This window comes from Oncorhynchus mykiss, chromosome 6 (assembly GCF_013265735.2).
Source record: "Oncorhynchus mykiss isolate Arlee chromosome 6, USDA_OmykA_1.1, whole genome shotgun sequence".
In the NCBI taxonomy this organism is placed as follows: Eukaryota; Metazoa; Chordata; class Actinopteri; order Salmoniformes; family Salmonidae; genus Oncorhynchus; species Oncorhynchus mykiss.
Genome location: NC_048570.1, coordinates 7,325,232 through 7,338,240, shown reverse-complemented (window position 1 = coordinate 7,338,240; position 13,009 = coordinate 7,325,232). Strand labels below are relative to the sequence as shown.

General features: G+C 42.8%; 1 protein-coding gene and 1 pseudogene across 1 annotated transcript; both read right to left on the bottom strand.

The window, feature by feature from the left end:
- Nucleotides 1-4,297: 4,297 nt before the first annotated feature.
- On the bottom strand, nucleotides 4,298-6,030 carry LOC118964837 (reticulocyte-binding protein 2 homolog a-like). The gene is made up of 2 exons (XM_036979321.1): nucleotides 5,871-6,030; nucleotides 4,298-5,286 (listed from the first exon to the last, which is right to left on the bottom strand). Exon 2 carries the CDS (start codon nucleotides 5,252-5,254, stop codon nucleotides 4,736-4,738), a length of 519 nt encoding a protein of 172 aa, XP_036835216.1. The 5' UTR covers nucleotides 5,255-5,286; nucleotides 5,871-6,030; the 3' UTR covers nucleotides 4,298-4,735.
- On the bottom strand, nucleotides 4,298-9,960 carry LOC118964795 (annotated as a pseudogene).
- Nucleotides 9,961-13,009: the final 3,049 nt, after the last annotated feature.

Below are 13,009 nucleotides of genomic sequence, written 5' to 3'. Positions count from 1 at the left end.
TGAGCATGGTGTACTTCTTAAAGAAGAGAGTCTTGTAGATCGTATGGTTGAGCATGGCGTACTTCTTAAAGAAGAGAGTCTTGTAGATCGTATGGTTGAGCATGGCGTACTTCTTAAAGGAATGTTTATTCAAGTTACGGCGCTTTTCTCTCCGTCATCAAGGGTAACGATTTCGAATGTACCGCCGTTTATACCCAATGAGCTGTTGGAGCATCCCTCAGAACTCACCACATTCTGAGGGTGCCACTGGTGGCACAAGCATGTCAGAGCTAACCTTTGGAGAAGAAATGTGCTTCTAGTTCTGACAATGCAGTAATAACCAACAAGTAATCTAACTAACAATTCCAAAACTACTGTCTTGTACACAGTGTAAGGGGATAAAGAATATGTACATAAGGATATATGAATGAGTGATGGTACAGAGCAGCATAGGCAAGATACAGTAGATGGTATCGAGTACAGTATATACATATGAGATGAGTATGTAAACAAAGTGGCATAGTTAAAGTGGCTAGTGATACATGTATTACATAAGGATACAGTCGATGATATAGTACAGTATATACGTATGCATATGAGATGAATAATGTAGGGTAAGTAACATTATATAAGGTAGCATTGTTTAAAGTGGCTAGTGATATATTTACATAATTTCCCATCAATTCCCATTATTAAAGTGGCTGGAGTTGAGTCAGTGTCAGTGTGTTGGCAGCAGCCACTCAATGTTAGTGGTGGCTGTTTAACAGTCTGATGGCCTTGAGATAGAAGCTGTTTTTCAGTCTCTCGGTCCCAGCTTTGATGCACCTGTACTGACCTCGCCTTCTGGATGATCGCGGGGTGAACAGGCAGTGGCTCGGGTGGTTGATGTCCTTGATGATCTTTATGGCCTTCCTGTGACATCGGGTGGTGTAGGTGTCCTGGAGGGCAGGTAGTTTGCCCCCGGTGATGCGTTGTGCAGACCTCACTACCCTCTGGAGAGCCTTACGGTTGAGGGCGGAGCAGTTGCCGTACCAGGCGGTGATACAGCCCGCCAGGATGCTCTCGATTGTGCATCTGTAGAAGTTTGTGAGTGCTTTTGGTGACAAGCCGAATTTCTTCAGCCTCCTGAGGTTGAAGAGGCGCTGCTGCGCCTTCTTCACAATGCTGTCTGTGTGAGTGGACCAATTCAGTTTGTCTGTGATGTGTATGCCGAGGAACTTAAAACTTGCTACCCTCTCCACTACTGTTCCATCGATGTGGATAGGGGGGTGTTCCCTCTGCTGTTTCCTGAAGTCCACAATCATCTCCTTAGTTTTGTTGACGTTGAGTGTGAGGTTATTTTCCTGACACCACACTCCGAGGGCCCTCACCTCCTCCCTGTAGGCCGTCTCGTCGTTGTTGGTAATCAAGCCTACCACTGTTGTGTCGTCCGCAAACTTGATGATTGAGTTGGAGGCGTGCGTGGCCACGCAGTCGTGGGTGAACAGGGAGTACAGGAGAGGGCTCAGAACGCACCCTTGTGGGGCCCCAGTGTTGAGGATCAGCGGGGAGGAGATGTTGTTGCCTACCCTCACCACCTGGGGGCGGCCCGTCAGGAAGTCCAGTACCCAGTTGCACAGGGCGGGGTCGAGACCCAGGGTCTCGAGCTTGATGACGAGCTTGGAGGGTACTATGGTGTTGAATGCCGAGCTGTAGTCAATGAACAGCATTCTCACATAGGTATTCCTCTTGTCCAGATGGGTTAGGGCAGTGTGCAGTGTGGTTGAGATTGCATCGTCTCTGGACCTATTTGGGCGGTAAGCAAAATGGAGTGGGTCTAGGGTGTCAGGTAGGGTGGAGGTGATATGGTCCTTGACTAGTCTCTCAAAGCACTTCATGATGACGGAAGTGAGTGCTACGGGGCGGTAGTCGTTTAGCTCAGTTACCTTAGCTTTCTTGGGAACAGGAACAATGGTGGCCCTCTTGAAGCATGTGGGAACAGCAGACTGGTATAGGGATTGATTGAATATGTCCGTAAACACACCGGCCAGCTGGTCTGCGCATGATCTGAGGGCGCGGCTGGGGATGCCGTCTGGGCCTGCAGCCTTGCGAGGGTTAACACGTTTAAATGTCTTACTCACCTCGGCTGCAGTGAAGGAGAGACCGCATGTTTTCGTTGCAGGCCGTGTCAGTGGCACTGTATTGTCCTCAAAGCGGGCAAAAAAGTTATTTAGTCTGCCTGGGAGCAGGACATCCTGGTCCGTGACTGGGCTGGATTTCTTCCTGTAGTCCGTGATTGACTGTAGACCCTGCCACATGCCTCTTGTGTCTGAGCCGTTGAATTGAGATTCTACTTTGTCTCTGTACTGACGCTTAGCTTGTTTGATAGCCTTGCGGAGGGAATAGCTGCACTGTTTGTATTCGGTCATGTTACCAGACACCTTGCCCTGATTAAAAGCAGTGGTTCGTGCTTTCAGTTTCACGCGAATGCTGCCATCAATCCACGGTTTCTGGTTAGGGAATGTTTTAATCGTTGCTATGGGAACGACATCTTCAATGCACGTTCTAATGAACTCGCACACCGAATCAGCGTATTCGTCAATGTTGTTGTCTGACGCAATACGAAACATGTCCCAGTCCACGTGATGGAAGCAGTCTTGGAGTGTGGAGTCAGCTTGGTCGGACCAGCGTTGGACAGACCTCAGCGTGGGAGCCTCTTGTTTTAGTTTCTGTCTGTAGGCAGGGATCAACAAAATTGAGTCGTGGTCAGCTTTTCCGAAAGGGGGGCGTGGCAGGGCCTTATATGCGTCGCGGAAGTTAGAGTAACAATGATCCAAGGTCTTTCCACCCCTGGTTGCGCAATCAATATGCTGATAACATTTTGGGAGTCTTGTACATGTAGACTATAGCCTGTTTTAGAGAAATGTAATCATCAAATATTGTAAGAGCTTTCATTGTCTGCTTATATGCAGTTATGACTTGGTGTACAGGGAGAATACTGTAAGAATGGCCCATGTTCAAAATTCTGTCGCTGTACATTTCAAAAGTGCTGAACAAATAGTTATATTGACGACGTCCATCCTAGGTCTCTCATTGTCTTAATCTAAATTACAGATATCCTGTAGTCCACTCGTTGTCCCCTTATGCCATAGTTTGTACATCTCAATTGTCAGTAGAAACCACATTTGTTTAAGCAAGTCAGCCATATCAGCTATGTTTTTTAAAAAGGATTCTCTCCATGGTGCTGAAAAGAAAGCTCTGCTGTTGGGACAGCTTTATGTCGACCCTAACAGTTTGTGGGCACCGTTTGTTAAATTTATAGTGCAATTAATGTATTGTTTAGTGTTGTGTTGTGTAGTGGCTTTGCTGGCATTCATCTAAAACATTTTGGGGGAGTTTTCCCCACCAAGATGTACATGCTGCAATCACCACTGGGTGGGTGAATTATAACACACCAACCCTGTTACCTATAGATAGACAGTCTAGAAATGTTTAAACTATTTACATGTGTTTGGTAAGCTTGCATTCCATTCCCCCTGTCACATGGGGATCTATGGTCGATTCTAGATGAAATAGTCAACTCTGTTACAGTCAACCCTGTCACTTTATTTGGCACTTAATAGGCACTTACTATAGTATGTATTTGTTACTTTGAGATGGAAAAACATGTTTTGTATTAAGTTGAACATGTGCTCTTTATGACAGAATGTTAGAATTAGGTGAAATATAAAGTTACACCCCCCAAAAGGTGCTCAATTGGTGGAATGACCCGAGTACTGAACTGGAGGTGGGAGAGCTAACGATGCGTCTACTGTTGCTCTCTCCTCAGATTCTTAGAGAAGCTATTTCAATCTGATATTACTCCTATGGTCTAAAATAGATGTGTATAGAGGACTCCTCTGTAATATAACATGTCACACATTGTATCAAACTGATGGAATGTTAGGTGTCTCATTGAAAGTCTAACATCTACCATGACTACTGGATGTTTCAATTCTAATAAATAACAAAACAATCCACACTGTAACAACAATATTGCTTTTTTACTAAATGCTTTTATTAAAGAGTAAAACTTTGCAAACAAAAAGGACATCATCAAACATCACTGGCCTGACTTGAGCAGCTCTGCCCGGGGATGGAGCCAGCAACTTAGCTGCTACCGGTCCGGTCCAGGCTACCTGCAGACCTCCTCCCAGACCTCCTTTTCAGCACCTCCCCTTAACAGGAGAGGTGGTGAAAATGATCAGAGTTGCATTCAACTTGAATAAAGATGAGAAACTCTGGTCTGTGGAGCCACTGGTCTGAGGGGAGGACTTCTGTTGAAACCATTTCCATTTTGGGGATATTTTCTAGGACTGTAGAGGTGGTAAGCAGAGATTAATTTAACTTGGATACAGATGAGAGTCTCTGTTCTTGGGAGGAGGGTCACTGACCTTCGATGGTTTGTTGCCTGATAAAGAGGATACTTGCTGGCTTGAGGAGACTATAATGTTTTGAGGAGGACATGTGGCTCGATGACTTAAAGAGGAGGAGGAATTATTGGGCGACACTTTTAATTACCAACGTAACCTCAGTGGAACTGTGGCTTCATCGAGTTCCAGCTCTAGGCAGACAGCACGTCAGGGAGGCTGTAAGACATCACAGAGACAGGTAAGTATCTATATATTTACATGTGTGTTGCATGTACACTAAACCCTCACATTTGGATAATGTCACTTTTTAAAGTGATGACATGTATATTAACAGTGTAAAACATGAATAGATATTTAAACATTCTTTACCTCATCCTAATTTTCTTCCAGATGCTTGGCTTTTTCTTTGTCTTGGATATTCGCTCTGATGTTTCAACCTCTTCTGGAGCTTCTAGCTTCTGGCTGTCTGGCCCCCCCTGATGGTTCTCTGGCCCCTCCTGCTGGTTCTCTGAACTCCCCTCCTGGTTCTCTGCCCATGCCTGTTGCCTCCTTGGCCTTTCCTGGTGGCCATCAGCAGATCCAGTGGGCTCTTGGCTTACTTGTTGGCCTGTGGCCCAGCAGGGCAACTCCTGACCGTGGTTGTAATCGTGGCTGTGTTGGGTGGTTAGACACCGGTTGTTGATTTGAGCATCAGCCTCCAGATTCATCTGCTCCAGGTAGTTTTCCTTCATCCTCTCCCTCTCCTCCTTCAGTTGTTGATGAGTCTGTTTTTTAAGCAGGGACCGCTCTCTCCACTGCTTATTGAAATCCTCCATCTTCTTCCTTCTCTCCTCAGCCTTCAGCAGCTCCTTCCTCTTCTCCCTCTCTCTCTCTGCCCGGGTCATGGTGGATGTTAGCCTTGTGTGTCCAGGGATGGCTGGGAGGGGAGAAGAAGTAGAGTTTACATTCAACTTAGTGGATCTGGTATCAACTTAAATGTAATGGACACAGGGAATGAAGAATAGAAAACACAATTGGATCTCAATTATTCTTTACTCTTTTCAGTTGAGCAAGGCATGGAATTTGTCAATAAAGTGCAATAATCCCCATCCCGAATTGACCTGGCCCTAAGTTGAACATGAGTCCAGAATGGCACCTATTCTTTGTATAGTGCCAGGGCATATGTGATCGCTTAGCGCCGCATGGCCACTAGTAGCCCCCGGATCCCCCCAAAACACGTTTTTGTGTGTGTGTTTTTAGGAACTCTTTCTGGGTCTCTACTTAGTCTTGAGAGTTAGACTAGTAGATGACACAAGGTACCATTTAAAAACGTGGTTGTTATCAGCAGTATTTTTCTTGTTATGTCAGTCAGTCACTCAATGAGCCATGTCAGCTAACATATTCTTTGGACAGTAGTTTTATATTGAAACAATGATGCAACATGATGACTGGTGTGGAACAAATGTGTGTAGAGGAGACTAAAGAGGATAATGTCATAAGTAGAGGGAAAACAGGTCTTACCTATGTGGACGATCTTATGGCCCTCCTCAGCCTCTCTCTGATACGTTCTCTCTATCTTTCTGAGGTTCCTCTTCTCCCATTTTTTATTCACCCAGCCCACGGTTCTCCTTCGGATACTTTTATCGGGTGGGAGAATGTCCTCCTTGTCATCTTCCTTCTCCTCCTCCTCTAAGTCACCCCTCTTGTACTCAAGGATCTCCCTTCTTTCCTCTTCCACCATCTCCTCTCTTTTTTTGCCTGTATTATTTCTTCTCTCTCTCTGATTAAAGATAAAAGGCATTTAATGGCTTTCTTTCTCTCCTCCTCTCTCTCTTCCTCTCTCTGCCTCTCCTCCTCTCTTAGTCTCAACATTTCTTTCTGTCTAGCAATTTCAATCTCTCGTTTTTTATCCTGCTCCTCTTGTTGTCTTGCCCTCTCCTGTTTTCTTTCCATCTCCAGCCGTCTTTCCTCCTTCTCCCTCCTGATTTGTTGTCCTCTTTCTATGTGTTCTCGTTCCCCCTTCAACACTTCTAACCTCCTCTCTTTACGCCTATTGAAGACTTCCCGTGCTTTTGCTTTAACATTAACTACTACATGTTTCTTCATGCTTACTTCCTTTCCTCTCTCTTCTCTTTCCCTGTACTCTTCCTCTGCTTCCTTAATCACTTCCTGCTTTTCTTCCATCTCTCTCTCCTGTTCTATCTCCAGTTCATTCTGTCCCTCAATTTCCCCCAAAATATTTTTCTGCCCTTCCTTTCTTCTTCCTGCTTCCTCCCTTTCTCTCATAATCATCTTTTCTTTCTCCATCTCTTTCTGTTGCTGATCTTTTAATTCCATCTCTCTCCGATTGTCATTGTCTTTCTCCCTTTCTTTCTCCTTCTCCTTTTGTTTCTGTCTCTCCTCTTGTTGTTGTCGTCTGTGTATCTCTTCTATCTCTCTCTGTCTCTTGTTCTCCCTCTCTCTTCCCTCCTCCATGTCAATTTGCTTCTGTTTCCATATATTTTCTTCTTCTTGATCTCTCTCAAACATTATCTTTCTCTCCACTTGTTGTTGTCGTCTTTCTTTCTCTCCAATCTCTCTCTGTCTCTCTTTCTCTTCGATCGCTCTCTGTCTCTCTTCTTCTCTTTCTTCCTCTTCCATCTCTATTTGCTTCTGTTGACATCTTTCTTCATCATTCTCTCTTTTGATCTCTCTCTGTCTCTCTTCTTCTCTTTCTTCCTCTTCCATCTCTATTTGCTTCTGTTTAAATAGTTGTTCTTCATTCTCTCTTTCAATCTCTTTCTGTCTCTCTTCTTCTCTTTCTTTCTCTTCCATCTCTATTTTCTTCTGTTTACATCTTTCTTCTTCATTCTCTCTTTCAATCTCTTTCTGTCTCTCTTCTTCTCTTCCGATATGTTTTTGTCTCTTTTCCATGATCTTTCTTTTGATCTCTCTCTGTCTCTCTTTCTCCTTCTATTGTACTTCCTCTTCCATCTCTTTTTGCTTCTGTTTACACATTTCTTCATCATTCTCTCTTTTGATCTCTCTCTGTCTCTCTTCTTCTCTTTCTTCCACTTCCATCTCTATTTGCTTCTGTTTAAATAGTTGTTCTTCATTCTCTCTTTCAATCTCTTTCTGTCTCACTTCTCTTTCCATGTTTTTCTGTCTCTTCTCCATTCTCTTTCTTTTGATCTCTCTCTGTCTCTCTTTCTCCCTCTCTCGTTCTTCCTCTTCCATCTCTATTTGCTTCTGTTTACATCTTTCTTCTTCGTGCTCTCTTTCAATCTCTTTCTGTCTCTCTTCTTTTCTTTCGATATGTTTTTGTCTCTTTTCCATTATCTTTCTTTTGATCTCTCTCTGTCTCTTCTCCCTCTCTCGTTCTTCCTCTTCCATCTCTATTTGCTTCTGTTTACATCTTTCTTCTTCGTGCTCTCTTTCAATCTCTCTCTGTCTCTCTTCTTCTCTTTCTTTCTCTTCCATCTCTATTTTCTTCTGTTTACATCTTTCTTCTTCGTGCTCTCTTTCAATCTCTTTCTGTCTCTCTTCTTCTCTTTCGATATGTTTTTGTCTCTTTTCCATTCTCTTCCTTTTGATCTCTCTCTGTCTCTCTTTCTCCCTCTCTCTTTCTTCCTCTTCCATCTCTATTTGCTTCTGTTTACATCTTTCTTCTTCAATCTCTCTTTCAATCTCTCTCTGTCTCTCTTCTTCTCTTTCCATAATTTTCTGTCTCTTCTCCATTCTCTTCCTTTTGATCTCTCTCTGTCTCTCTTTCTCCCTTTCTCGTTCTTCCTCTTCCATCTCTATTTGCTTCTGTTTACATCTTTCTTCTTCAATCTCTCTTTCAATCTCTCTCTGTCTCTCTTCTTCTCTTTCCATAATTTTCTGTCTCTTCTCCATTCTCTTCCTTTTGATCTGTCTCTGTCTCTCTTTCTCCCTCTCTCTTTCTTCCTCTTCCATCTCTATGTGCTTCTGTTTGCGTCTCTCCTCTTCTTCTTCTCTCTCCATCTCCTTCTTCTTCTCATCTTCTTCTTGTCTCTGTTTTGGTATTTTCTCCATTCTCTTTCTTTCTACCTCTTTCTGTTTGTTGTGCTCACCATCCATCTTCTCCTCCATGTCCATTTGGTTCTGTTTCCATTTATATTTGTCTGTTTCCATATTTTCTAATTCTATCTGCTGTTCCTTGATTTTCTTGAAGACTTCCTCCAATTCAGACGTCTTTTTGTCATTGATGAGGGCTGTCTCCATCTCCATCTCTCTCTCCACTCTATTTTTCAACTCCTCTTCACTTCGTCTCCAATCATTTTCTCTCTCTCTGTCTCTATCAAATGTTCTCTCTGGTTCAGTCTCGTCTTTCAATCTAATCTCTTCTTTCATTCTCACAACCTCTCTGTCTAACACTAGTACATTTTGGTTAACCTGTTTCACTCTCTCATTCTGTCTTCTAAACGCTTCTTTCGCTCTTTCAAATTTGATTTTGTATTGAATCTCTTTTGTTGTCATATCTTCTTTCAGTCTCTCAACCTCTCTCTCTAACTCTTTTACCTTTTCGTTAACCAGTTTGACTTTCTCATTCTCTGCAATACGCATGTCTCTTTCTCTTTCAAATATGATTTCCTTCTCAATCTCTTTCAATCTCTCAATCTCTCGTTCTAACGCTTTTATCGTTTCTTCTGCCTGTTCCACTTTCTTCTTCATTTCTTGTCTTTCCAATTCTGCTTTTCTCTTCCTTTCCATCTCCCTTTCTCTCTCTTTTTCTCTCTCTCTTTCCCTCTCTCTTCCTGTCTCAATAGGTTTGTTGTTCCAGGCCAGTCTTGGTCGCTGATCCTCCATGACTTTCTGCCATAGCCTCAATCTCTCAATCTCTTGCTTCATTTTAAAAGGTTAAATTAGTGATAATCTATTACCAAGACATACTTTCAAAAGATTTGCAGAGAACGATACACAGAAATATAACCTAGAGCTAGGTAATTGAATCAAACACTGGACAACATCAATAGCAGGGTCATTTTGATCAATTCATCTGGACAATTCATTGTCAATTAATGTATTATCATGGTTTGAAAAAATTATGAGACATTTTATGGAATCAATTATGTCCAAAATGTGTTCAAATACAAACACACAACCTTCTTGCTCATTCAGTTAGGGGTTTGAGAAATTCCTGTTACAATTTGTGTGATGTTACAACAATGTTGCCTCTGATGTTTATGCTTGTAGAAATTACTTCTACAAATGATGCTTCACTAATGCAACTGTTTACAACCTTCACAGATACAGTTATCAACAACAACAACAGTAATGACGTTAATAAGGAAGTGGATATTCAACCGGCAGAAGAAAGGCATAGGGGTTGAGATAAATGAAGGTTAGGTTCAGGACCTAGGGTTGGGTTAAGGTAAAGGTTAGGTATAGTTTCAGTGAGGTTAAGGTAAGGGTTAAGGAAAGGAATAAAAGTTAACATTGGGTTAGCGTACCGCTGTCTGCCACTATTCATTTTCAGCTGGGTAAATATACACTGCCTTTTAATAATAACAATGACATGTCTTACGTGGGCCAGTTGTAGGTCCACCATCAGTAGATCCAGCAGTTGTTTGAGTCTGTGGATCTCCTGCAGTTTTCTCTGGTGCTCCATTGCTTCTGTGGCTCTCTCTGCTTCCCTCTGTCTCGCTGCTTCCCTCTCTCTCTCTGCCTCCCTCTGTCTCTCTGCTTCTCTCTGTCTCTCTGCTTCTCTCTGTCTCTCTGCTTCTCTCTGTCTCTCTGTTTCTCTCTGTCTTTCTGCATCTCTCTGGCTCTCTGCCTCCCTCTGACTCTCTGCCTCCCTCTGGCTCTCTGCCTCCCTCTGGCTCTCTGCCTCCCTCAGTCTCAGGATCTCAGCCTTCCACTCTTCCATGATACCCCTTTCTACTCTTCTTCTCCTCCTTTCATCTTTTAAAAGGGCTCGGAGATGGTCTGTCTCAAACTGTAATTGTTCAATGATCTTGTCCTTCTCCGTTCCACCATTCCTCTTCTTCTTTTCCTCCTCCCAGAGGCACACTTGGAGTCTGTCCATCTCCTTCTTCTGATTTCGGATTGTTCGATTCTTCCCCCTCAACTCAAGCATGTGGGCTTCCTTCTCTGTATAGGTCTTCTTCTCTTCTCTCGGGAAGTGAACCTCCATCTCTGCCTGCTTGTAGCTGGGAGCAAAGGAATGTCAACACATTATTTAGGAAGTGAACTCAGACAATTTACTACAATATTAAAATAATAATTCAACTTCTGCTCAATTTAACTGTCTTTAATAACACAAATCACACAACTGTGACTTACAGTACGTGAATGTGATGAGTTGACTGTCCATGATGGCCAGAGGTGGGTAATGTGTCACTCTGGTCCAGGGCGTTACGTACAGCTTGCAGACACTGAGCCTTCCTTCAGCAAGCCGCACATAATGCCCTGGACCAGAGCTAGGTTATGTGATGAATGACTTACAGACTGTTCCACATGATAGGAGGGGGTAAGAAGACAGTCCCAGTAGGAGACGGAGATCGTCCAGAAGAAGAAGAGGTGTCCATCTCCTCAGAGACTGCAGGAAAGGTCTACAAGTTTTATTTCTGGAAAATAAAGAGATGCCTTCATTTAGCAACAATCTGTGTTTCTATGTTTCTGTCACTAGATGATGCCATTGTACACAACATTTACTCACCAGGTCAGTGAATTCAGAAACAGTCTTCAGAGTTGAGTCCTCAAGCTCTAGCCTACAACCCATCATGCATCAGCACAACTAATATAATAATACCTCATCACAACTTCATAATCACAGTACACCTGGATTGTGTTCACAAAGTGTTTCAGGGTAGGAGTGCTGATCTAGGATCAGGTCGACCTCCTGTCCATCAAAACGTATTCAGTTTAATTTAAAAGACCTAACTGATTATTGATCAGCACTCCTTCTATGAGACTTTGTGAATATGAGCCTATGTGAAAGAACCTTTCTGGCATATGCTGGCTAGACAGTACACAGACAATTCAGATAGTCCGACAGACAGACAGAAGAGTAGATACAGATGGAGTGATTGATAGCAACAGAAATAACGAAGCGGATGGTTAATGTATTGTAAACTTTTGTAAATATTTGACTCACCTCAAATCACACGTGTCAAACCTCAGTTTTAGTGTTGAACCGAATAATATCCTCGGCATTAACTTTCTCTGGTCTGGAGCTGTATTGTTGCGTCATTTGGAACGCTTGAGCGTCATAATCCGTTCACCGCGCCTGCTTGATTGACAGCTAGGGGTTCTCCTGCGCATCAGTGTCCAAAAGTCGATAATGTTTAGCTACTCATAATTGATAAAGTCATTTATAACTATTTTCACTTGACTTTTATTTCGTGTATTTTTGCCTAAGGTTATTTGGAATTATATGTTGTGTGATTTGTCTTTGTATGGGCCTAAAGTTCAATGAAATACAAACAGCAACCATAGCCTACAAACATTTCCCACACAAATACAAATGTGGGTGTTTAGTGAGAACACAAAATAATAACATTACAGCCATAACTGTACAAACAAACATACAATCACAACTCTCTCCCCACTATTTATTATTTCTGCAGTGAGGATTCACCCCCTTTAGATAATGGTGTTGTAATTTATCTACAGAAAAACGTTGTTCTGATCTCAACAAGCAGTAGTAGCAGTTTGCAAATCATAGAGCCAGATGAATGGCTCTTTCACCGATGCAATTCGGTTCCCGAGGTTCAACAAAAAGATCCGTTCAAAAAGAGCCGTTCGTTCGTGAACGACACATCATTACACTGTAGTTCTCCACCATTTCGTAACGTGAGCTGGAGGAGCGTTCGTCCAACTTCTCATCCAAGTAAATGGCAGCGGCGCATCATCCATCCGATGAACTCCCAAGGGACTGGGAGGATAGTTCACGATGCAACAAGCGTTTGGGGAGGACATTCATTGTAACGCAATGACTGTTTTTAAATTCTTGAGGGACTCTTGTTCCAGGGGAAATCTCAGCAGCGATGTCTCTGCTGTGCGTCAGAGGTGGGATCTTTTCCTTCTTCACTCTGCTTATTATTCTATACATATCGGTCACAATAATGACATTGCACTCAGGAAAGTTGTCTGTAGGCTATTGGGGAGATGCGCATAGCCCGTTGAGTTGTCACGTTCCAGTCCAAACATGACCTGGGATGTGAGAAGGGAGCTATTCTATAACACATGTAGATGACATGTTGTCTTTATATGTAGATTATATTTTGGTTTTATATTTCATATTTGATTGAAGATTAGGCCTATGACTTTTGATTCCACTTTGGGTACCTTGCACCATATTGTCCTCTCTTGCTATATCTTAAACTTTATGCCCTTGTGCAGATCTTCTCTCTAAACAATATTCATTATAGTTTGAATGAGTTGAGTAAACTACACTGTTGTTAGCTTCTCAGTCTGTACTGTACTGTCCCTGGAAGACTCTCCACATAGTTCACCTAGATCCAGTCCACTTTGTACCACTGGTCAACTAATCATCCAAACCTCTGATTAGTGAATCAGGTGTGCTGGTGGTGGAATACATGATATGAACTGGTTAGGGGACAGGTTTGAGAAGGGAAAGACTAAATGGACTTTTCTGACCAGCATCCCATTGACAGCCCATCTGGCCAAAACTTAAAAAGGACTCTAACCTTAAC